General features: G+C 46.1%; 1 protein-coding gene across 3 annotated transcripts in view; it reads left to right on the top strand.

Moving 5' to 3' along the window:
- Window positions 1-24,817, top strand: part of SK (small conductance calcium-activated potassium channel) — a 526,806-nt gene that overhangs the window by 434,250 nt on the left and 67,739 nt on the right. For all 3 annotated transcript variants that reach the window (XM_075685399.1, XM_075685398.1, XM_075685400.1), the window contains one exon: window positions 4,666-5,087. In XM_075685399.1, coding sequence (XP_075541514.1) covers window positions 4,666-5,087 — 422 coding nt within the window. The remainder of the gene's footprint in view (window positions 1-4,665; window positions 5,088-24,817) is intronic.

The following is a 24,817-nucleotide window of genomic DNA, read 5'->3' as shown; positions in this document are numbered from 1 at the left end:
GTTGCGAAGAATATACAGACAAAGGGTCCCAGAATCAAAGAATGCAACAGGATTGACTTGGAGAAATAATTATTCGAGTGGTTGTTCTCCCTCGTTCCCTCTTTTCCTCTTTCCCTTCTCCATTTCCCGAACCCCCCCCCCCTCCCCCAGCTTAGGGTAGCTATCCGAAAGCTGGTCCAGGAGTCCCCTCCCTGCTTTTGCGATCTTGGCCTCCTCCCTTCTTTAATTTCGGTACTTGTCTTCTCGGCTAGCTGCCCGCTTTGTTTAGCAGGCTGTGTCTCTCAACAGCTTTTCTCGTTTATTATTTTCCTTTCCCTTCTTCGTTTTTAAGTTCTTCTTTTCATACATTTCGTTCTTTCCGCTAGAAAGTTCCGGAGAAATATATTCGCACGAATGAACACTCGAAAGCGCACGTCAAGAGCGTGCTTGACATTGACCACTCGTGCTTGACTGCCGGTAACAAATCCCAGTTAAGTAAGGTCAGCACGCAATTACTGCATCGTTTTCTTTCACGTTTGTGATCTTCGTTATTGGGTACGTAAAAAAAAAACACAATTTCTAATCGCGCGTTGTCCTAGTTCTGCGTACGACACACTTCAGAAACTGAAGCAACAAGACTACACACAAAAATTATTACCGTCCTGAATAAATCATTTAGCTGCGTAATTATTTGGCGCGCCTGTGCGGCCAGCCAGAAATTATTACCTGATTTAGAAACTCGCGGACGGTTGCTTTTTTTTTACGTGCTGCGTCGACTGCGAACGCTTGCGAGACGAAGAAAAAACAAAAGCTAGATGGGTGAGGTTCGAGAAAATGTTTTCATCTGCCTAATGATTTCGTAAATCGCATCACTGTAGCGTCTGAACAATCGGACGACAGGCGGGGAACAAAGAATGCGTAGGGCTAATTGTTGTTCCTACGCGGTCTTGTTTCACTTTTGTGTCCTTCGTTCTCCTTTTTGATATCACGTCGCGCCCGTTGGAGCGTGATATGTTGCATTCCCACTTCCGGCGCGCCGTCTCTCCTCGCGTAAGCGGTTCGAACGCGCCAGTAGCTAGGCGAAAACAAAAGCTGCTTTGAATTCAGCGACAGCTCTTTGATTGCTCCTCGTGTACGCTGCTTTATTTTCATGCTTTTTCTTTCTTTTTCTTTTTGTTTTGAAAGATGCATAGCTCGATGCGTGCGCGGCGATATCAGCTCGAAAGAATGCCCGTCTGCGGACGAAAGGCACGCGAAGGTCTAGACGCACTCGAAATAGGAAGAAGAAATGGAAAGAATAACGCTTCAAAACTAACAATAATAATAAACGCGAGAGAAGCGCAATTCCTCAAGAGTCCTCGCAAAACCGGAAAAAGAGCCTTGCCGGCCAGAAACCCGCTTCCTGGTTTCATATTTTGCAGTCGGATGGCGAAGAATCGAAAAAAGTGTTCCCTTGAGAGGTTGGCCTGTTTTGCCTACTGGGAAACGTGCGCCCGCATGCACCTACGCACACTCCGCCGTTCCGGGCCTTTCTTTACCCAGTGGCCATGTTCACTGTTAAGGAGATGTCTTCGCGTAGTTTGTATATCTTTAACAATAACATTCACGTGTTCAGTGTAATAGTCGGTACGCGGTGAAGGCGGAACTCTAATTCTGCAGGAGCTAATACAAAATGAACAGTTCAGGACCTAGTCAAGTGTTACCTTTGGGTGCTGGTCGCTTTGTTGTAACCGAAACAAGAGAAAGGGCATCACAGGAAGGCTGAGACTTGAATTATAGGGTTAATTATGGACAATAAGCCCCAAGAGCCACTCGTATAGTTTTATCACTAAGACGCGTTCGCTTAACTTCGAATGAAAGTGTAAATATCGTATCTATCCGAGGAACCAAAAGCCTTTCCCAACATCAGATTGCTCAAGTGAGGCAGCTATATACTAACTAGAGTTGGTGAACCAGACAGTCCTTAACATGGAGCAAACGAGTTTTCAGCAGAGTTGTGCTGGGTAGCTGAGCTTTTCAGAGACATGAAATGGCCGGGTAACGTTCTGAAGTGATTCTCGTTATAACAAACAGTGGTTTAACAGCGGTACAGCCTCAGCCCTGTTGGTTTCGACTGCAGGCCTCGTTTTCGCCTTCTCCAAACGTCGGCTTCCTGCTGAGGTTGCTTTTCTTCGTCCACTGTTTACATTAACTGGAAGCACTTCGGTACATTCACTGACACTTTCATGTCTATGAAGAGCTCAGTCGCTCTGCACAATCTGAAATCTGTAGCCCGCCGACTATGCATGGCTAGTTATGGACAGTAAGCCCCAAGAGCCACTCATGTAGTTTTTTTTCACTCAGAGAAAAACCTGCACGCATTCACTTCGAATGAAAGTGCAAATGATAAATATCGTGTCTATACGGGTAACCAAAAGCCTTTCCCAACATCAGATTACTCAAGTGAAGCAGCTATATACTAACGGTCTCGTAACGCTTCTGAGAAGGGTTTATTGTTTCTTCTTTCTTTTCCTTTCTCTTTTGATTCTTATTTATACTTGCCAGAAGTCTGACCCTGCGTTGTGTTTCGAGCTAGCGCAGGTACTTTGTCTTTGGTTAATGAGTTCATTAGAGCCAGCGTGCGCTCGACGAAGCCATTTTTGTTTCAGTTTGCCGGGCGTGCGGAGCGTGTCATAAAACAAAGAAGAAGAAATGTACAAACAAAAAAAAAGAAAAGAGAGAAAACGACCTGTATGACGTAACGTCAACTTATTGGTGGATTTAGTAATGTTGACCGAGGCCGTAATCACTCTTGCGCAAAAGATAACGACCCGCCAGACGCAAGCAAGGATGGCGAAAATGGTGTTCTGGTATATGGCCACAACGGGCGAGGGGCAACGTGTGTGACGATGAGTATCATACGGAAAACATCGACAAGAAATCAGTGGAACATGCGTAATTTAGGTTTAATTTGAAACTTAAAGCGTCAAACTGGCGAGTATGATTTAAAATTAGATCATAATGAGCTATCTATGATGATGGCACGATTATTATCTTTGTTTTTTCAGCTACGTAGCTTTCTTCCAGAGCAACCCCTATGAGTTTCCTTCGCAGCTTTGTGCTGCTTCCCTGGGCGATGGGAATTCTTTCTTTTCGTGATACTTCCGTCTCCATGCTAATTTCCACCGAACCGGTTTGCAATAATAAGCCTAACACGCGATGAGCGATTTAGTTTCTCTCGCAATTTTTTTTCTTTTCCTTTCTTTTCTTATTATTACATTATATCTTAAGGCGAGGATGGAGCAGTTTGTGAACGGCGTCTCTTGGCATCCTTAACAAACTGCAGAGTTAAATTCCGGTATTCACGAAAATTCTGAAAGAAAACTTTTTCATATGTTTCTTTTTTCTTTGCTCCGTGAATTTCCTCTGCTGACAGCGCACCCAGTTGTGTAAGTTACTGACGCCTCCCTTTACAGCCTACCGGAGCCATCGCTTTGTTTTTGTCTCTCCTGTCCTAGAAGATCAAGCCAGTTATGTGCAGAAATTTCGGACATTGCCCCTTCGGTTGTCCGTAGAACTTCACCGCAGCCTGCCAGCGTAACTCAATGCCCAGCATTAAAAAAAAAATTCTGTTTCAGGAGGGCGCCTGAATTTCATCGAGTTTCAGTTTGCAACGTCGAGAGTGTAAGCTCTTCTAATAACGTGCGTGTTTACGGCACTTAATACGTTACGTCTTCGCGACGTTGAATATTGGAAGAACGCTAACATAATCCTAATCCATAAGAAAGGGGACGCCGAAGACCTGAAAAATAATAGACCGATCAGCTTACTGTCCGTTGCCTACAAAGTATTTACTAAGGTAATTGCAAATAGAATCAGGAACACCTTAGACTTCCGTCAACCAAAGGACCAGGCAGGATTTCGTAAAGGCTTTTCAACAATAGACTATATTCACACTAACAATCAGGTTATAGAGAAATGTGCGGTAGCAAGAGGCTTGCTGTAAAGCAGAGTGGAAAGTTAGGATTAAAGTGCCGTTAACAAGCATGTCGTTATTACTGGAAGGGCGCACCATCTCGAAGTCGCTAACTGAAAGCTGTTGAAATTAGGACGGCCTTTCCAAGTGTTATTTTTAAAAATGCTGCTCATTAGGTTACGGCAGTACATTGTGGCGAAGTTCGAGAGATAAAAAATCTAATTAGTCCGGAGTCCTTTACTACGACCTACTCCATGATTAGGTCATGATTGTGAGGTGCGAAACCTTGTAGTCATGTTTTTTTTTTTTTTCATTTAATCGCTTCGTTTGAGTCTCCAGCGCGTAAATGAAAACATCTCCTATCTCATGCTCCCCTTTCATGGTTATACCTTCGTATGTGCGCGAATAGATACGTTGTCTTAGCGAAGCTTATCGTACCTTCTAAGTATCATGTAAATGGGGAGGGACAGGCGGGGTCTCTAAACAAGCTGATGATGATGATGATTTTCATGAATCATGTCAGGCCCCACCAGTTTTTTTTATCAAAGTGCCTCTCTCTCTCTGTCTCTCTCTCTCTCTCTCTCTCTCTCTCTCTCTCTCTCTATATATATATATATATATATATATATATATATATATATATATATATATTCTCCGTGTCTCGTAGTTGTAGTATAACGCGCTCGTGTCTCTCTCTCTCTCTCCTCCGTGCCTGCCTGCCCCCTGCGCAGCTGTTCATGATCGACAACTGCGCGGACGACTGGCGCATCGCCATGACCCCGCGCCGCGTGGCGCAGATCCTGGCCGAGCTGTGCGTGTGCGCCGTGCACCCGGTGCCGGGCGACCAGCGCTTCACGTGGACCACCAAGCTGGCCAACCACGGGAACCGCGTGCGCTCGCGCGACGTGCCCGTGGACGTGACGCTGTCGCTGCCCATGTTCCTGCGGCTGTACCTCATCTGCCGCGTCATGCTGCTCCACTCGAAGCTGTTCACGGACGCCTCGTCGCGATCCATCGGTGCGCTCAACCGCATCAACTTCAACACGCGCTTCGTGCTCAAGACCCTGATGACCATCTGCCCCGGCACGGTGCTCCTCGTCTTCATGGTCTCCCTCTGGATCATCGCCTCCTGGACGCTCAGGCTATGCGAAAGGCCAGTTCCTCTGGCGTTGTCGTTTGTTGTTATTACACTTGTTACTACACGACAGTCCGGTAGTACGAACGCTTCGCAAAGTTATACCCGCAGAAGAAAGGGAAAAGGACGCTAGGAAGGCGTACACAGTTTCGTGAACGAGTGAAAGTGCACGAAAGAGTTTGAAAGCACGCACATAAGATCAGTTCATACATCCACAAGATGCACAAAAACACATAACGACACCAGACGCGAGCTGCACACATGTAACTTAGTATATAGCCTATATGGTGTTCAAGGAAGCTGTAATCGTGTGGTCAACCACGATACATTTAGTAAGAGCCTAATAATTTGTTTTTGTGTATTTAAAATGTTTCAGAAGCGACAAGTGTCTAGCTCGATGTTCGCCGTGGTCGAAGTATTTCTTTTTTTTTTTTTTCGGAGTGAGAGATCTGCGGTCTAAAAAACATTAAATAGGCCTGTAGTCTTCGCGTTGTGCTATCGTTCGTGTCGCGGTCAATATACTTCGCCTACGCTCTGCAGGCGCTGGGCACTGGCCAAGGTCCGTTTATGGTGGCCCATCCGAGAGCAATACGTGAAAACCCACACGCAACTAAGTCTACGGTTGTGTATAAGACTGTCAGGGGGCCAGCTCAGAATTCCTTGAAGGGGGCTTGTTAGGACTTTCTGAAATCTCACGTTGCTTGAAGCATCGCCCGCCCGCAGCGTAACGTTTCGGAGCACGCTATTGCCGGGAAACACTCAATCATCCTCTCAACATTGGGGCATAGCCCGACATTGAAAGCCGAATCGCGCGCTTAAGCACAGACTGCGTAAGTCGAGAGACGTGTACACGAAGTCGGAAAATATGTAAGATTTTACAGCAGCCAAGCACCGTAAACATTTCACTATCAGCAGCGTCCTTCGTTATGCGTTTGCTGACCGGTGTCTACAATTACAGCTATAGCTTGCCCTACACTTGCAACCTTTGTCGCAAGCTTAGAAGTCAAAGCGTTAGGAAAAAAGAGGCGTAGCCATTTCTGTCTCACTCTGGAATCTTTGAAGCCCAAGATAGTGAAGGGCGCTATTCATTTTAATCTTCTGGGCTTCCGAACGCGCTAAGTTCAGCAAGAGTCCCGGTATGCGGCCTGACGGCAGCGCGGGTGGCGCGCTCGGTGGCTTGGGAACTTTTGATGAAGACTCGACGTCTGTGCATGACCAGTGCTGCTTTGCAAAGCAGAGGTTGACCTCAGTGACGTCACATTCAGCGTTACAAGTAGCGTACGCTTATCTCGATTGGATTGCAGCAACGGAAGCGGCCACGACAAAAGTTAATTCCTGGATGGGCGTACTTACTGCGAACGCTTCTTTCACGCACACTGGGTTGTCGGATGTTTTGAAAGCGCCGCAGAATAGAGCAGGGTTGCGCAACTTTCTTTGGCAATAATCGAATAGCAACACGCCGAGCATTACGCAATGCGGGTAAGAAATTGTAGGTTTGCCAAAACTTTTCGTTTAAGTATGCTGATCTCGTCTTTCTGGACTGGAGCTTCGCTGTTTTCACTGATAAACACACGCAAAAAGAAGTGTTTGTATACTTCGCGCATGTTCCTCACTTGCGCGGCCAAGCGCGCATGGCTAGTTTGTTCAAAATCCGTGCCGTACTCAAAATGCAGTTTCATCACACCGTCTTTCGAGCTTCCCGTTCGTGTTACACCACGCTCAACTTCCGCCTTATGCTGCGCCGCGAGCGCAGGTCTGAACGTCAAAGGGTATAACGCGAAAGCTCACACGGAAAAAGTAGCTGCCTGAAGGCCCCGTTACAAAAAAGATCCTCATAAGTTCAGCGCGCGCAAACGTGACCCAGACGTCGCACTTACATCCCGTGAAGGGGGCTTATATAAAACTCGAACAACAGCGTCTGCGCGCTTTCGTAAGCGCTACGTTGCGTTCGGTTCAGAAAATGCTTTAAAGGGGAGGATTTATAAATGGATATTCTGGGAAGATCGAGACGCATTAAGAGATAACCGTGAAAGAAAAGAGCGCCGAGGCTGAAGCCTCGTGCATCTTAATGTCAACTTCCATCCTTATACTTTTTTTCACTTCAGTTTGGAGACGCGGACAAGCTCACTCTCTTTCTCGACCCTTGTTCCCCTGTAAAAGAAGCACTGCAACACGATGGTGCAAGCTATAAGGAAACACTTTGGCGTGGCTGTCTCTGGCACTAAGCGTTCAGAGCGATAGCTCGAACTGCAAACTTATGTTTCAGTTTGCGCCTAAGTTTCTGTTACCGCCTATATCTTTTACATGTTAAACCCATGTCAATAATTCCAGTGACAACAGTCTGCTGCGGCTTTCAAGAAGGTTTGTCACTGCTGATTCTCTCCTTCGGCGACACCAAAATGCGCGCTTCTAGGCGCAGATGCGCTTATAAAATATTGCGAAGGTCTGAAGACCAGAATAGCGGGGACAGGACTGCAAACACACTTAAAATATATTTCTTTTTGCGTTTTGTTTTCCTTTTTTTACTGTGCGTGTGTGTGCTGCTGGTGAGTTAGAGAGAGACATGGACGATTAGTTTTTCATTTTTGTTATCGTATAGCGCTCGATGAACATTACGCTCCTGGCGCGATCAAGAGGGGGAAAAAATCCTGTTTTGCATTTATTCTCGTCTGAACCACTAAGATACTCTCCGTACGGCGTGGGTCCGGAGATAAAGAAAAGACTGAGCTGGCGTTGTGTTACCATTTCCGAAGTACAGCGTTGACGAGACACGTTTAAACAGAGTATACCACCGCATCGGGCTTCGGGCCAAACTAGTACGTCTCTTAGAGAGCAAGGGCTAATGTTTCTTCCGAGGCTGTTCTCAGAAAAGAGCCGCAGAAGGAAACTACAGTGTCGATGCAGTCGTGTAATGGGCGTGCACGGCTACGGGACGGCTCAGTCTTAAGTATTAGGTCCATCAAACACTACACATGCGACAGGCCGCATAGCGTCTTCATTGGCTCTTTTTTTTTTTTTTTCGGGCAGACGCGCACGGTATAGCAGCGGATCCATTTCCTGTCAGCGAACGTACGTATACGGTCTCTTCGCATCTCCGCAGCACGATTGAGCCCAACGGTCGGTAGGGGGTGCTGCTTGGGCTTCTGCGGGCGCTTCCGGCTCTTTCAGCTCGCAGCCGCGTGGCAAAGAAATAGGCGGCAGTAAGTTTGGACCCGATCCCAGTTAGCGAAGAGGCGCGGAAATAAGGGCATTAGGAGAGGAACACCGAGAAACGCGTTCGAGGGACCGAGACGCCCTTTTTTTTTTTTTTTTTTTTTTTGCGGACACGGTAGGCCGCGCGGCGACAAGGGAGCGCGCAGAGTTGAGGTGAAAGAAATGTCTCTTTTGGAGTGGAGCAAGCGAGCAGCCTCAAAACTATGTAATTTTCTGTATATACATATATATTCGAGTAAGTTTCTCTTTCTGTCCTGGCGTCATTAAAATTTCGCAGTGTTGCGGAAGCTAGCTAAAGCGCTGGCGTCAGCCCAACCGTGGGCAGGACTCGCAGAACCCTTCGTGCGTAAGGAGGGTCTGTGAAAGTTTTGTGCAGTGAGGGTAATAATCTGGGCTATAGTTGGTTTCTGTTTAAATGCGCGCTTCCTAGTTTAAAGTCTACTGTTTGTCCTTTAACTTGTGTCTAAGCACTTCTTTTCTTTTTTTTTGTGCTAGAACATGTGCCAAGTGTGCATGGATCATTGGTTAACGCAGACAACCGAACCCCTGATGCTTCGTAATGCGTTCGGATCAACTGACCGGTTATGGTTAGGCAGGAGTACGATAACCATCTCGTTACGGGAGGTTACCCTATTCCTATGAGAATGTCGGACGAGGTTCAATAGAAGCCGAATACATCCCACTGAGTTAGTAAAGGACTTTTGAGTCTGTAGCACCCTCCGTTCGCGTTTCTCTACCCTCTGTCGCTCTCTCTTCTCCTTCTCCCTTCCCCCAGCGTATGGTAGCCAACCGGACTCTTGACTGGTTAACATCCCTGTCCCTTCCTCATATCCATCTCTCTCTTTCTCTCTTACGCTCAATGTTCTCTTTTGTACACGCAGATAGTAAACGTATATTATTATTATTATTATTATTATTATTATTATTATTATTATTATTATTATTATTATTATTATTATTATTATTGATCACTCAAGGGCCGTTCTTACACTTAAACTGTGTTGTGCATTCCGCTCCTTAGTTAGGTGACCCCTGTCGTAGCTTCCACGTCGCTGCACCTTTTTAGTCGCACAGAGTGCCCGGGACATCGGAAGGAAGACACGGACAGAAGCCTGTTATAACGTAGAGCCTTGGAAACACCCCGAAAGAAAGGAAAAAAGAAACAGTGCCCGACAGAGAAGCTGTCTGTGGCCGCGTCCCCCCCTCGCTCCTATCTAAAGGGTCTCTCTTATATAAAGCGCATTTCGGGGCGTCTGTCGCCCATCGGAGATTTCGCCGAAGGAGTCCGCGAGCATATACAAAGAGCATTCGTACAGCTGCAGAGCAGCCCTAACCCGAGCGCGCTTCGGTCGACGGAAGAAAGCTTCTGTGTTCGCAGGCCGCGTCCGTTTCCTCTGGCCACGCACGCCTGGACACGCTTGAACCTGTAAAGATGTCGTACTGCGACCCCTTCCCCCTCCCCCAAACTCCTCCCCACTCCCTCTCTTCCTCTCCGCAATCTAGTGTGCCGCTGTTTGGCGCACTGGTGGTGCCTGCTTTGCTCGATTCGTACACAACGGACCAGCCCGGCCGCAACGCGCGCGCCTCTCGCCGGAGTTCCGTTGCAGAGCTCGCGAAGCGGGTCTCCTGCGACGGCTCTCATCAACGAAACGACTGTTTTCTCTCTCTCTCTCTCTCTCTCTCTCTCTGTATTTAGGTGGCCCCCTACTTTATATCCGGCTGCTAAAAAGCGGTGAAGGTCACCGCGGCCATTTGTCGTGCGCGCTCTCCCTTTGTGCGGAGAGTTTCTGAGAACGATGCGGTGTACCGGAGTGGACGACGCCTCCTATGATGTGCACTACACTTTCCATTGTTCCGGATGAGATCGCAGTGTTACCACCTTGATTCGCCAGGTAGCCGTACCTGTAGCGGCGTCGCCCAGCGAGTTTTCTTTCGTGTCTCTGATGCGGTTCCTGCGCCACGTATTATTTGCGTTCAAAATTATGCTTACGCCAGCTAATGGCCGAACACCAACAGGAGCAGGAGCCTTTGTCAGGCCTGGTAGGCATTTTACTATTGCTCCCGTTCGTTTAACAAAAACGAATAAACTTCACCACTGGCAGATACAGCTTGAGTGTGCTGACCGACGCTTGCAGGACGAATCTTTGTGCTCTACAGGCTATTCGAGCGCGGGTTTGAATAGCCAAGACGAACTCTAAGAGTTAGTCTAAGTTCGCCTGAATGCGCGTCAAGAGCGGCAAATATTGTAACCACCCGGACCGACCAATCCAAACGCACATCTTGGTGGAAGTGCTGAATTGCACATTAGGCGCTTTGTTCGAGCCCATTCGCAACAACTTCTTGTAACGCCACCTTCAGAAAAGCGTCGATTTGCGGTAAGATTTCTTATTATTACACCAGCCTTTCATCAGGCTTCACCCTGAAACTAAGCCATCAATTCCTCCTTGATGTTTCGTTCAACATGGTGTGCACTTCAGCGTGTCACAAACAAACAAACACACAAACCAACAAAAAATATTAGCTACCTCTTGCTTTTAAGCAACTATCGCTTTTCCTTTTGTTCGAGGTATACGCCATCCACGCACCTATGTATACCAATGGCTCAGCAACTGTCAAGTCTTGCTTAACTCTCCAGTGTTTGTACGGAGCCGTGGTTTTCTCAGCAAGAGCCACCAATGTCAGTTTCAAGACGAGTCACCCGAAGACACCAGCGGCTGCAGGACTTGCAGCTTTCCGGGCTGCATTACATCTCTGCAGCCAAGAGCAACCTCGAATACGGTTGATATTCAGTGTTTTAGAGGCAGCACTACAACATTTGCTATCAGCTTTGCGGCGGGGACCACGAACAACGGGTATTTCATATTAGAAAACCTATCGGTACCTTTGCCAAGAAAGGGCATGCGCCCTGTGACATTTCAGTGGCTTCTAACGCACTGTAGCATCATAGGTAACAAGTACGTCGATAACGCTGTTTGGTCAGCTCTTAAAGGCAACAAAAATAAGTCGATGCCGTTATCAAGTCATACGGTTCACATACCTATCAGACGTTGCTAGAAAACTTCGATTTCTCGCGCGAGGTATCACGTTCTCCGTGTGACAGCCCTGCGTTTTCAAAACAACTGGCTGCAACACCTTCGCATTCCAGCCGGACTCTACCAACGTGAGGCCACCCTGCTTTGTCGGCTATGACAAGCGCCCTTCGCGGCGTTGGCTATGCGGGGAAGCTAGGAGACTTGAGAGCCACGCAGGAAAACCAACGTCACACCGCAACGTGGCTGTCGAGGACGTGTACTACATTAGGACGTACCTATTGTACATGACAATGAAGCGCCACTGCTGTAGTATAAGAGGGAGATGCGTTGGAAACATGGGGCTCACATTTAAGGCCCGGTGCCAAGCGGCGAATCCGAACGCCAAGGAAATAGAACGCGGGGTCGCGCGCCAGACGTTTATCGCCGTGCAATGGACGAAAAGCAAATCGCAGAGCAAGCAGACTAAACAGAATTTATTGCACGCTTGCAGAGCTTAAAATACAACCTTGTGACATTTAAAAGAAAGTTATGCAGGTCCAAGGCAAGTTGGAATCTGTGGGGAGCGGAGCTATAGGGAAGGCGGTTAATCAAATGGTATACAACTAGATACCATGCGTAGAATTCTCCTTATTTCTATTTCGTCTAACGCGTAATCTCATTTGGTGTTTATGCAGCGGCCAGGTCACAACTTTAATGTCATACAATGTTTCTTTATGCGCTACACCGTTTGCAAGCTATGACAAAATGTAAACACCAATTCTTGCCGTCGCACACTGTGAGACGTCGACGCACCGATGGTCATGGGGACCAACGCGATGTTTCATGCTTGTCGCGTAAGAATGTCGACTAGAGCTATATGCAGAGAAAAGAACGATGCATATGTAATGTAATCCTGGTGTCAAAGTACAAGTATGTATATACATTTGAGGTTTCTACATATCTGTGTCTCAGTGAAACATACCTATACTGGAAGTTTGGCCAGGAATGGAACCCCGAAACCCAAACTCATTTGTACTAGAGGTGGGAGAATACTCGAAGTTTTCAATACGGTCGAATATTACACACTAACTGTTCGAATTCGCATTCAAAAAATGAACTATTCGTTACTTTCGAATATCGAAACTAACCAAATATATCCCAGCAACCCACTGTTAAAGTCGTATTGCTGTTAAACTATCAGAATTGAAACAAAGACAAAAGTTCTTAAAGCAATGCGGAAAGAAAATGGATAACACAAGCTGTGTTTTAGGTTTCGTGGTGGAGGCCTAAATGTAAACCTGTGATTTTTGCTTGTAGCCTGCAATTTAAATGTTTCTTGCAGGCTAGTCATGTAGCAGTTTTATGTTTTACGCTGGAACCAGTGATGTTTGTTTCTTACAATGTGCCCTTTTATATGTGTATGCGACACAAAAGTACTCAGCAACCTTTTTTTTTTCACAACTTCTGATCTGCATTTATTTAACAACTACTTATTTAGCGTTTTTCCATAGCTGGTCATACAGCAGCCATTAATTCTTGAAAAAGCTTGTGTGCAACTAGGTCCTTCACGATATACTTAATGTACGCCGCCCCCTATAGTTCTCTCTCTCTCTCTCTCTCTCTCTCTCTCTCTATATATATATATATATATATATATATATATATATATATATATATATATATATATATATATATCCCCTCTGCTCTCTGTCTCTTTTTATGCCCCACTCCTCCCCCCCGTTCAGGGTAGCCAACCGGAACTACCTCCCGTTAACCTTCCTTCCTTGCTATGCATGCTTTCTCTCTCTCTCACTCTGTCTTGTTTACAACCAGGCTGTGAAGGCGTTGGGAGACAATTTGTTGAGTTCTTATTTTTTTTTTAGAATTAGTGATGTTGTATTGAGAACTTATGTTAATTGTCCGTTGTAGTAGCTAGGTTGTGTTTTGTTTTTTTCGTGGTCCCTCATTAAACCGAAGAAAATATTCCTGGATAAATATGTGCGTCTGCGTTTGACTATTCGATACTTACTATTCGTATTTGATTCCTATTCGAAAATTTTGACATTCGGCAAGCTCTACCCTGTACGCTTTATTTTTGCGTTCTTTTGTACGCCTGTCAGTAGTGTCCCCTAACTTTGGGTCCCCGATTTCTAAGTCTTTCAAGTGTTGGCCAGGTGTGCAAAAAAAAAATATATATCTCAATGGGACTACAACAGAACCCAAATGCGCACAAGAAAGTTTGTTTATTAGCACACCAATCCGCTTGGATACCCTAGTTTTATTTTTTAAAAAAGTCCCTAATAGGGAGCTTTAGGCAGTAAGTAGACAAGAGAAGTATTTATTTATTTATTTATTTATTTATTTATTTATTTATTTATTTATTTATTTATTTATCACGAAATGAATACACCAGCGGGAAGCACCAAAGCAAATATCGCTTTTCCAACCAGCAGGCGCAAGCTAGAGACGCGCTGTAATAATGTAAACACATTACTCACCGCGTAAGCTTCACTTCTTTCCTAACCGCGTTTCGAGACAGAATAAATAATAAATTATACGAGAAAATCACCCCTCCGCTGCCTGATGTATAAACAGCGTTCTTCCCTTCCGCGGCAATGAATCGCGTGTATGGCACGACACGTGAAAGCAAAAACAAAACAAGAAATTAAATGTGATCTATATTCTTCTTCTTCTTCTTCTTCTTTACTAAGCCGCGGCTCATTCCGTCTTCGAAACTCTCTGGGTATAGAGGAAAACAAGTCCCCGCGTGATCACTGTGCTGACCTCAGGTCGACATCTGTGGCTCAGAGGTGTCACTTATACATTATTCACATGTACCGAAAGTACTAAAACCACTCTAAACAGCGTACTTAAAGACGTCGGAGTTTCTTTATATACGCACACTTCGGGCAGGGCGCCGACAGTGGAGTACAACGCTATATCGACGAAGCATTTAGGAACGGCAGCCGCGCAAACACTCCATCCGGGGCTAACGAGACGGCAAACAACGCCCGGCCCGATTCAGAGTATCGGCGGAGGACCGTGGATACGTGTTCCCTCTGTTCCAAGAGACAGAAGACGCCGCGGCCAATGCGAATGGGTCAGACGTTCGCTCTGAGACGCCGACGCACGTAGAACCCCTCTCATTTGGCCCGGTTTTCCCCCGGACGAACGACAAATATCCTTCCGTCCACTCTTACGGGACCGCGAGAACTGAGCCAAGGCACAGAAAGAGCAACCAGGAAGACGAACGAGCACTGCCTAGGAACGAACCAAACAAAGAGGAACCGAGCAGAACAAAGGCAAGAGCTAAGGATGTTATAGCAGGGAGGGAGGGAGAGGGGGCTGTGCCAGGGGGAAGGTGAGCCCTCCCCTCCCTACACCCCCCCCCCCCGGTATCTTTCTTGTTGGCTCGCCTGTAGTTCTAGAGTGTTTGGACGTGCGTTCGCCACTTCTAGGGAATGGGAAACGCGGAAGAGGGAGTGGAAGGGGTTGGGAGATGGGGAAACAAGCGGCCGCAAAGAAGGAAGAAAGAAATCTGGTTTGGGAGGATGAGGGAACGGGGCCTACCCCAGCCTATACCTTTCGTTCCGCCTTTTGTCGGTGTGGTTCCTTTCCTCCATGTCTTTTTCTTCCTTACTTTTTTTCTTGACGCCTTTGTTTCTAACAGTGTGTTCCCATTTTCGTGACAGTTCCGCTGCTGAGAGGAAAGGAGCGAGCGAGCGTCGCAAATCCCGTAATGGGCTTCGGGTAAAAACTCTCTCTCCCTCGCGATTGCTGTGCGTTTTCCCTACCTTTTTTTCCCCCACGCTTCCCATTCCCGAGCCTGCCTTTTCCTTCACTCTGTATTGCTCTTTCTCTCTTGCATTTTTTTTTATGAGTCGACGGTTCGCTGCCGCAAGATAGACGACAAAGAGTGAAACCGAGATTTTATGTTTTTCGAAGCCCTATAGAGGTCTACATTACGACGGTGGCGGAGGTGTCGTGTTGTGCGCCCGCATTGCCTTTCCCGCTTTTCTCAATGGACGAAGGAACAGGAACAATTAGTCACGTGTCTCCATTCTTTATTTGCTCTTTCGTTGTTCGTTTCCTTCGTTTATATCGCTCTGGAACTTCCTCTGCGGGTGCGGCGCTTCGTTGAGACTGTCGCTGATTGTTGCGCAATTTAGAGCCATAGATCTTCCCATTTTCGCGGTGGGCCGTACGCCTCCTCCTCCCCGTGTGTCGCTGACGTGCTTTCTCGCTGGGTAAGCTCCTGGAACAAAGGCGTTCACAAGCGAACGATTTGCCCGTGAATCTTTTGTGTCCCGAATAACAGCTCGAAATGAAAGCGTTCTCGCGCAGGATACCAATTTATTCCGCGCCTTTAGTACTTCTGAGGTTAAGTGCTAATCTATTGCTGTAAGGGACGTCTTTCTTTTATATGCGTTTCACGAGCATAATTCAGCGTGGCGCACGTTAGGTTGCACAGTGCCCGAAGCAGCAGGAAACCTCGTTATAGTTAACACGGTCGAAAAAAAAAAGAATTTGTATTATCTGTATTATGTCGTTTATGTACTGTGGTATTTTATGCACACTGGAAGCGACACCTCCATTTATTATTATTATTTTTACTTTAGGATTTACACTTATAGCTGGTTTGACCGGAGTAATTATTTTCGCGCTACGAACGAATGTGTGCCATTCTTGAGTTATTAAAAAAAATAAAGTCTGATTAGCAACTATGCGTGACACACCTACGGTATATAATGCCAACTCTCGTTTTCTTGAAGAACGGTCTATGACATTGGCCATGCTGTAAAATAAAATTAGATTGCTGCACAGAATGTTTTCTGTTGCAGCGAGACATAATAATGGCGGAAGACGAAGAAGATACAGCATGTTTGTGGCACATTTAGTATCACTTGCCTCAGCTCTTCCATTTCAACTTTTGTCAGTATGCTTATCAAACTGTCGTTTATTCTGTTTTTATTGTATGGATTTAATCTACAAAAGAAAGCTCTGCGTTCTTTTCTTTCTGTGTTCGCTTTACGTGCTTTATTGTATTATAATTTTAGATCCCTGAATAGCATCGGATACAGGCCTAGTCAGTCTTGCGTGTAGTGTATGCTGTATCTTGAAAAAGAGTAATAAAAATCTTCGCTGCCACCAGCACTCCCATGCTGCTAACTTAGTTTACTTTGTCACTTGTGGCTGAGTGTCACATTTCAATCAATCAATCAATCAATCAATCAATCAATCAATCAATCAATCAATCAATCAATCAATCAATCAATCAATCAATCAATCAATCAATCAATCAATCAATTATTTTACAATGTACACCCATAAATCTACATCGAATCATCTTTACACTAATATTCCCCTTTTCCGGGTGTAGGGTTGCTAACTGGGGAATTGCGCTCGTCGTTAAACGGCAAGTTGTACTACGTCCACAGTGTATGGGAACGTGGCAGTACTGAATGTGCAAACCACCAAATTGAGCTCTATGGAAAAAACATTTACCTTTGAAAATAAAGCTCGCAAGTCTTAGGGCTACACTCGAGTGACTGTAGTGAGAGAGCGCTAAGGCCTCCTATCATTCGATTACGCATCGACGTCAGTTGTTCCGACCATCTCTCCGCAAAGACCAACGGGCGGTGGAGAGCACTGAGCAGCCTAGTGCAATCGCCGCCACTCCGTCTCTCACGTGTCTTCGTCACAGGAGAAAGCAAATGCAGGAAGCAGCACGTGCGCACGCATTCGCAGCACTGTACACAACCCGGCAATCGTATATGCATCGCAGCGTTGGCCAGTTCGATGAGAAACGAACGGGCATTCGCTGATGCGACGCGTGCGCCATTCTCGCGAATGTGTGCGGCACGATGGGCATCCTCGTGTGCCACTGCGTGGCCAATGTTAAAAATTAATGGGTTTTACGTGCCAAAACCACTTTCTGATTATGAGGCACGCCGTAGTGGGGGACTCCGGAAATTTAGACCACCTGGGGTTCTTTAACGTGCACCTAAATCTAAGCACACGGGCGTTTTCGCATTTCACCCCCATCGAAATGCGGCCGCCATGGCCGGGATTCGATCCCGCGACCTCGTGCTCAGCAGCCCAACACCATAGCCACTGAGCAACCACGGCGGGTGCGTGGCCAATGTTCGGCTCTCGGTTATGTGCTCTTCCTTCCAGTCTTCGCCACTTAGATGGCCGGCCGCTCGCTGAAGAAAATACACTGCGTGAGACGAGAGACGTTGGCCGGCTCACTGGTGCGCGCGCAGTGCCACACGAACACCCCAATGCGCATGATGAAGGGTACTGGTATGTACGACACTCTGTGACTGTCAGTGAACATTCCACTAGGAGTCCGTTCACACTGACTGCACCATAATCGTTTCTATCTTTTCTCTATTTCTTTTCTTCATCTTACCTCGTCCTCTTTTTCCTTGCGTTTCCGTGCTTCATCTCTCTCTCTTTCTCTCTATCTGTCTCTGTACATCGCAGCATAGTTGTGAGGAACACGTCATTAAAAAGAAAAAAAGAACGTCACCATACCTCTCCATAAGCAGAACCACTATAAGGACAAATCACGTTTCATAGCTCCAGATGCGTGCATTACCCAGACCGCGAATTCAACGCAGCCATTGCAGTATACTCGTAAAATGCAAAGCGGCTGCAAGGGCGCATTATGCCGCGTCCGTGCTCCTTGGGCAAGCAGACTATAAGGGCGATCCCTACCACGTCGTTCTGAGAGAGACCAACTAAGTTATCCGACAACATTAAGCAACGCAACGAGGGCTTGCGCAAGAAAAATCTGCGTAAGAGAAACCTGTTTTAGTGATATAGCCGTTACTATCTCCTGAACTAATGCTCGTTACATCAGATTCTGTTCGTCACGCCTGCATATGTGAGGCGACATCATGGGGTTGCGTTTAAGTTCCTCTCCGTGCCCGTCATTAGCGCGCATTGCAATTGCAATCTTGGCCGTGTCCTTGAGCTTACGCATGTACGCTCACCACACCTAACCCGGCCGCTAACAACGCTCGCGACTGGTCGCTTACGGAGCGCGCACTACAAAATCCATTGGGGCGCTGGCAGAATCGCTGTTTCTTTTCGAGAAGGAAAATAAATAAAGGAAATATTAAAAAAATACGCAGACCCAAGAGCGGAAGCACTCGGGTGAAAGAAAGCGTCATCGCTCTCCCCGTACGGAGTGAAGTTCAGCTCGAATGAAAAAGAAGAAAAGAAACGGTCCTTCTTTTCGAAAATGTTGTTGTTTGATGGCCGTAAATTACTCCGGTGCATGGTGAATCGCGATTAGATTGAGGTTGCGCGATGCTAAAGTGCTCCCCCGGGTAGGTTTTGCGCAGTGTTTACGAGCATCGCTGAGCTTTAATTCACTGGCAAGCTCCTGTACGCTTGATATTTCGTCTCTTTCTTTCGTTTTTATTTCTTTTCAATTCCTAACTCCTCTCTTACCGAGCAAGATATGCGTTTGCGGCTCTCAGCCAAATGAGTTATGCGTCCTCGTTGCGCCTCTATGTAAAAGCCCGCGCGAGTGAGCGGCGAGCACAAAGTGTGCCGAGGAAATGCGATGCAAAGTGGGGAAGGCTCACGCGTGCGCGCGCGTGGTGGATAGGCGAATTTGCGTGCGTTTTTATCGGTGGCGGCGCGCATTACGGACTTTGTGTATGGAGGCGTTAACGTTTCCTGCTACGCGGTTATATATCCTGCTGCGACAGTTGATTTTTAATCTTTCATTCGAAAGGCGCTCGTTTCGACCGAAGTATTTAAGTGAGAAGTTTCGTCCGTCTCCATTTCACCCCGCCTCTTTCGCTGCCTCTTATTTTTTTTCTTGCTCGTTGTGCAACACTGCGCAGTGCAGTTGTAGATGCGCACTAAGCGTGCGTAGAGGAGCCATCCTATATTTCCTACGGGACACGCAACGGTCATACGAGTTGTACCGATAGTATAGTCAATGTAAAGTTGAGGTAAGTTAAAGTATACCTTCGTAAACGGAGACAAGAATGTCTTGTGGGTTTACTCGTTCGTCACGAAATGGCCCTGTCCTCTTTGAGGTGTTGGTTTTCTCTTGTTAGTGTGGAGATATCTTGTGTGTGTATGCGGGGGGGGGGGGGGGGGGGTCTCGTCGTGGATGGCAGAGAAGAAAGAGTCAGAATATTATCTATAGGCTCGCCGCAGACATAAGAACCAGCGCTGTGGTTATTGTATTAGCAGTATAAAAAGCAATACACGCTAACACCATTGCGTGCTTATGACCTTATATCCGTAATGGCGCTATATTCGAAGATTTAGGGCACGAAACCATGAGCCTGCTTTTCTGGGGCACTTTGCCTATTTTGGAGCGTTCTTCCACTGCCTCATTCGCAACGTCTAACTTTACGCGTCGAAGTTAGACAAACACCAATGACAGTAAGAAGCTTATGGGATGCTTTTTCTTCTTTTCTTTAAAGCTACTCTAACCACTACACAGCCATGAGGCAACGCTATTTGTCAAAGGAGAAAGCACCAGCCGACGCGCCCTGCTCCACGTCCGTTAAGGTCACGTGGCTCGCGACGTCTGTTCCAAGAACTTTCTGCCGTTCACGTGTAAAGCTTCGCAGATGAAATTGGAAAGGCAGTGAGATAAACCGCATGAGTGCATCCGGTTTGCTACCCTACATTATGAGAGGCGTAAAAAAATAGGCAGGAAGTTAAATAACAAAATGTATAAAGAAGGAGAAGCGACTGGAGTCGCTTGCACAAGTCACACGATCGCAGGAATCTCAGTGGCGCCTTGACTGCATTTTCTAGCGATTGAATTTTTTTACTTTGTTCCTCACGACCTTCAACTTCTGTTTCTATGCCCTTTGAACTGAAGAGTAGGCAGATATTGGGCTGCTTTCGAGAGGCAGTTGCAAACCTACTCCCTCCATTATTTCACTTTCTGCCCATTGTATATATGTTTTCGTGCTCGATAATAACGATTGATGCTCCAGGGTCGGCTGCTTCGAAACCGGCCAGATGTTTGTCTAAATATAACTAGAAAATGATGCAAGCAAAATGAGCTGACTACTTCAGGAAAGGTATGAACAGGAGATCATGCCTCAAAGGATATGATTAATATATTAACTAGAGCGCATTGTGTATTTCTTCAAAGGACAGATTAGCCTGGGCCGTTACTCTAAGAGCCGGCACCTCCTGTTACGCACGACAATAAAGAAGTAAAGTTTTGGTGGTGCAAATGGTAATAGTAAAGCTTACCCGATGCCACCGGGAGGATAACGTTATAATGGTTATTTAAGTCATATAACCTTCGGTAGCTTCGAAGTATAAATACCTCGTCCTGTAATCCATATGCCACTTTTATTTCCCTATTTGTTCTCGCTAATATTACTGTTATGTTTTTACTTCATCTCAACAGTGCCCATATCCTTCCTCACCTCTTTAGTGCTGAATATATTATTCATCGATACTTTCTTGCCATGGTCTGCTAAGCGCAACGCTTTCTTTTTTGTCTTACCTCGAAAGTCAACAGTCATCGCTTTCTTGAATCTCCGGCGCAGTGTATATATATATATATATATATATATATATATATATATATATATATATATATATATATATATATATATATATATATATATATATATATATATATATATATATATATATATATATATATATATATATATATATCTGTGTGTGCGTGTGTGTGTGTATGTGTCTGCGTTCCACTCCCAATGGCATTGTTATCCTTATGACGGGCTTGTAAAACTAAAAGACCGTATGCTTGGGCATATTGGTAATCCATAGTAATAACCTTTCTTAACGCACAAAACAGAGCACAGCATTGAAAGGAACGACGCGGACACAGCACTAACTTCCAACGTTTGGTTTATTTGTTGAAGCGGTGCATGTATATATAGAAAGCAGATAGCAGCACACGCAGGGCGCATTTGTATTATTTGTATTTTAATAACAGCGAAGACGCATGTATGTCGGGATTTGATATTAAATGACGATAGTCATCGCTTGGCTGCAAGATTAAGAGGCCACTCTGTCTTGCCAGTCCCATCGAACCACTCTCTGCGTCTTGTTTAGAAAATAAGATTCCGTCTTTCTTTTTTTAGAGTTTGATTGAAGGCGCGCTAACACACCTGTCCCCCCAAACTAGCAATCTTCACCGCTTCAATTATTTCACGAGTTGTTTGCGTCAGACTTCTTTACCACGCTGCATTACGTGAATACGGCATCGCACCCGCATTTACTACCGTGAAAGGTCAGATGGCCCTTGCCTGCAAGTCGCACGAGATTTGCGTGTTCACGTAGCCTATTGTTTGCGACACGCCCCGTCTGGCCAATGTATTTCTTGCCACATCACAACGGTAACTAGTGCGCAGTGTTACTCTCACATTTAATGTAGCTTTCCTTGCGCTTTTTCTGGAAACCGGGCTTCTTGGGACCGCGCTATAACTGGCCTCACACAGACTAGAAAGCTTCCTTGGCGCTGAAAAGACGATTCTTACATTTGCGCCGTTTCCCATCTTCTTCAGTGTCTGTCAGACATCCTGTATGTACGGTATCGCTGCGCACTTCTTCACTCGCTCCATTTGCGGCGTAGCATATTGCGCAGCCTCTCGGGCGAATTTGGCATTCAGAAGCAAACTTTCGGTTACTGCTGTGATAACACCCTGCGGAAATCTTTTTTACCAACTTGGAGTCGCCCGACGACAACGGCTGCAGTGGCTTGTTGGCCCTTGGTTCATACCACCAGCACACGTGGTATTCCTCGAAAAAACATTCTTATGTGAAGTCCTGTCATTTGGCAGTGGGTGTGTGACTGTGAGGCGTTGTAAGCACTTGGCGAAAACATCTAGCACGTTTGAAGGACCATGAAGAAGCCTGGCTGAAGTTGTTTCATGAAACACTGGGCAGTCATCGAGATACCTGAATACATTATTTGCTTGCGTATTCTCTATCTCGGCTTTTAGTTTCCTGGTTACACGGGCAAGATAAAGGCCGCTTAATTTGAAATTGGCGCGACGCAAGAACCAATGCAGGTTTCCTGTGTTTGGAGAAAAAATATTGCAATCCCACTTGGAAAGTGTGGCACGCACGTAAAGAGAGAGTAGTCCTAGAAACACTTGTACAGATGTGAAGACCGAATCGACGAACTTCAGTTCATCGTAAGCGTCAACAGCCTCTCGAACGCACGTTAATAACTCATATTGTGTAAGTTAGCGCTGTGTCCGCGTCGTTCCTGCGTGTCCTCTGTTCTTCTTTACGGAATAAGAAAAAAAAAAGTTGTTTGTTGTAAACCTGTCCCCTTCGCTTAACTAGTACCGTCTTGTCGGACAGATATTTCGAAACATACGAAGAATAGCTGCAACGCACGCCTCATTTGCCACCGTATTCAACGTAGTCAAAGTCAGCGGAGTGTTGACTTTGACTGTCTCTGCCGATCGAGTCGACAGGCGGTCTCGCGAATCGATCGCAGCGTCTTCAATTCGCCAGGCAATCACTCGTGCGCTACATTGAAGTCGCTGGAACGACAGCCAGCTTTCGGAGCAGCGCTGCGCACCACAGGCGCTTCTCTTCCAGATATTCTGTTCTCATTACCGGCAGGGCGTTGTAGAGACGCATTGAGGACCTTACTGTACGAGCTGGCGCTCTAAGAATTGCCACTCGCTCCTATTCCTTGCTCTTGGACGCGAGAAGTTATCGATTTCTCGCCGACATTGCGAGGCCTGCGCGAACACCCTCGCCCCCACAGCCGTGCTTCGTGATTTCGCTCCGCGCGCTATATAATATTAGAATCATTGAAATACTGCTCGCCTGCAGCCTAGCATAGCGTGCGCTCAAAAAAAGGAGCGCGATCATGAAGATTGCTCGGGAAGCATACCAGGAAACGAAAACGGGAAAAGAAAAGCAGCCTCAACACCTTCTTTGAACAATAGCCCACTAAGTTTCTGAGTCAAAATTGCTGAATATTCTATCATTCCCATTCGACTAGCTGCTTATTTCATACAAAATAATTTGCAGGTCGAAAAGGAAGCGAATTTTGCGTTTGCGAAGTTTGCAAGGCTTTTTTTTTTTTCTTGGGCAATTGCGTCACGGCACTCTGCTACACGCCATGTACTCCTCAGCATTTACAAGAGACTGCCCTGCAATACACCAAACACCCTTTATCACATGGTCTGGAATACAAAAAGAACCCGTGGACAACGCCTATTCCAGCACCAACAGGAGATCAGTGGGAGACACAACTGACAAGCCCAAGACCTGAGGACCAACTACAGCTGTTGAACAGGCCGAGGTAATCAGCACAGGGCCACGACTACCTGGAATAGGGCGCCGCCCTCTTTAGGGGGCGAACAGCTTGGTCTCCAAAATAAATTTTATTCACTCACTTTAGCTGGGCGGGCCGCAAAGGAAACGAACTGGTAGAAACAAGAGGGTTTAGTTACTATGGTTCTAATAACTACCAAAGAATTAGAAAATATGGAATCAGTTTAAATGTCAATGCCGCCTACATTGCAGTCTACGGCCATGAAAACTCGACGTTGCCAACGCAGTATGCCGACACTACAGTAAACTTTGTTCCCATTCTGACATGCAAACGTTGAATTCGCATGCATTGGACAAAGAACAAGAGTGGCTGTGATGCCAAAGTTACAGACAACAATAAATCGAACATTGCAGTGATTTTTTCAAGCGCTTTGTTGTTTTCCTGTAGTTGTCGTGGGAAATGAGAGAGAACGATAAGAGGAAACGAATAACGTGTAGGTAAACTAGAAAATATATCCGGTTGGCTACCCTGTATTGCCGTCCCTCTAGCAGTTATTAACGTTCTTAACTGAAACGGCAATGCATATTCTGGCAGATATTTTTGTATACTGGTAGATAGGAAGTGGTGCTGGTCTCAGGATTTCTGCTGTGTAATGAGCTTACTACTGTTTGGTAGAGCAAAACGTATTATTCGATGCCCTGTGTACAAGAGGATTTACATCCGATCGTGTAGAGCGCATAGTGATTCCAGATAGCCGCTGGATTGTTTGGAGAGAAATATTGCGCATTGCTCTTGTGTTCCTTCGTGACTGTGACATATCAGACGTTTGATAAACAATACCGCATACACCCTGAGAGAGGCGTTGCGGTGGAGCAGTTGTCGGCCTTAATTACCAGGCTAAAGCTGTCTCTTCCAACATCATTATCATCATCGTCGTCGTCATTATCGAAATCATCACCACCACCACCACTAGTGCTCAGCTTCATATTTCTTTTCAATGTTAAACTGTCTTAAAGTGAAAAATTAGTCATCATCTTCAGCACGCTGATTTATGTCCTGTGCAGAATGAAGGCCTCTACCGGCGATCTACAAGTACGTCTGCCTTGCGTCAGACGACTGCATTCTATTATTGCAGACTTCCTAACATTATCCCTTAGTTAACTTTTGAATGTCGTTGTCTTAATTCGGCCCCTGCAGCTTGCTAAACATTTTATTTCATTGAATGAATGTACGCGAAAGAAGGACCG

Source organism: Dermacentor variabilis, chromosome 3 (genome assembly GCF_050947875.1).
Source record: "Dermacentor variabilis isolate Ectoservices chromosome 3, ASM5094787v1, whole genome shotgun sequence".
NCBI lineage: Eukaryota > Metazoa > Arthropoda > Arachnida > Ixodida > Ixodidae > Dermacentor > Dermacentor variabilis.
This window is presented reverse-complemented; position numbering and strand designations above follow the sequence as displayed.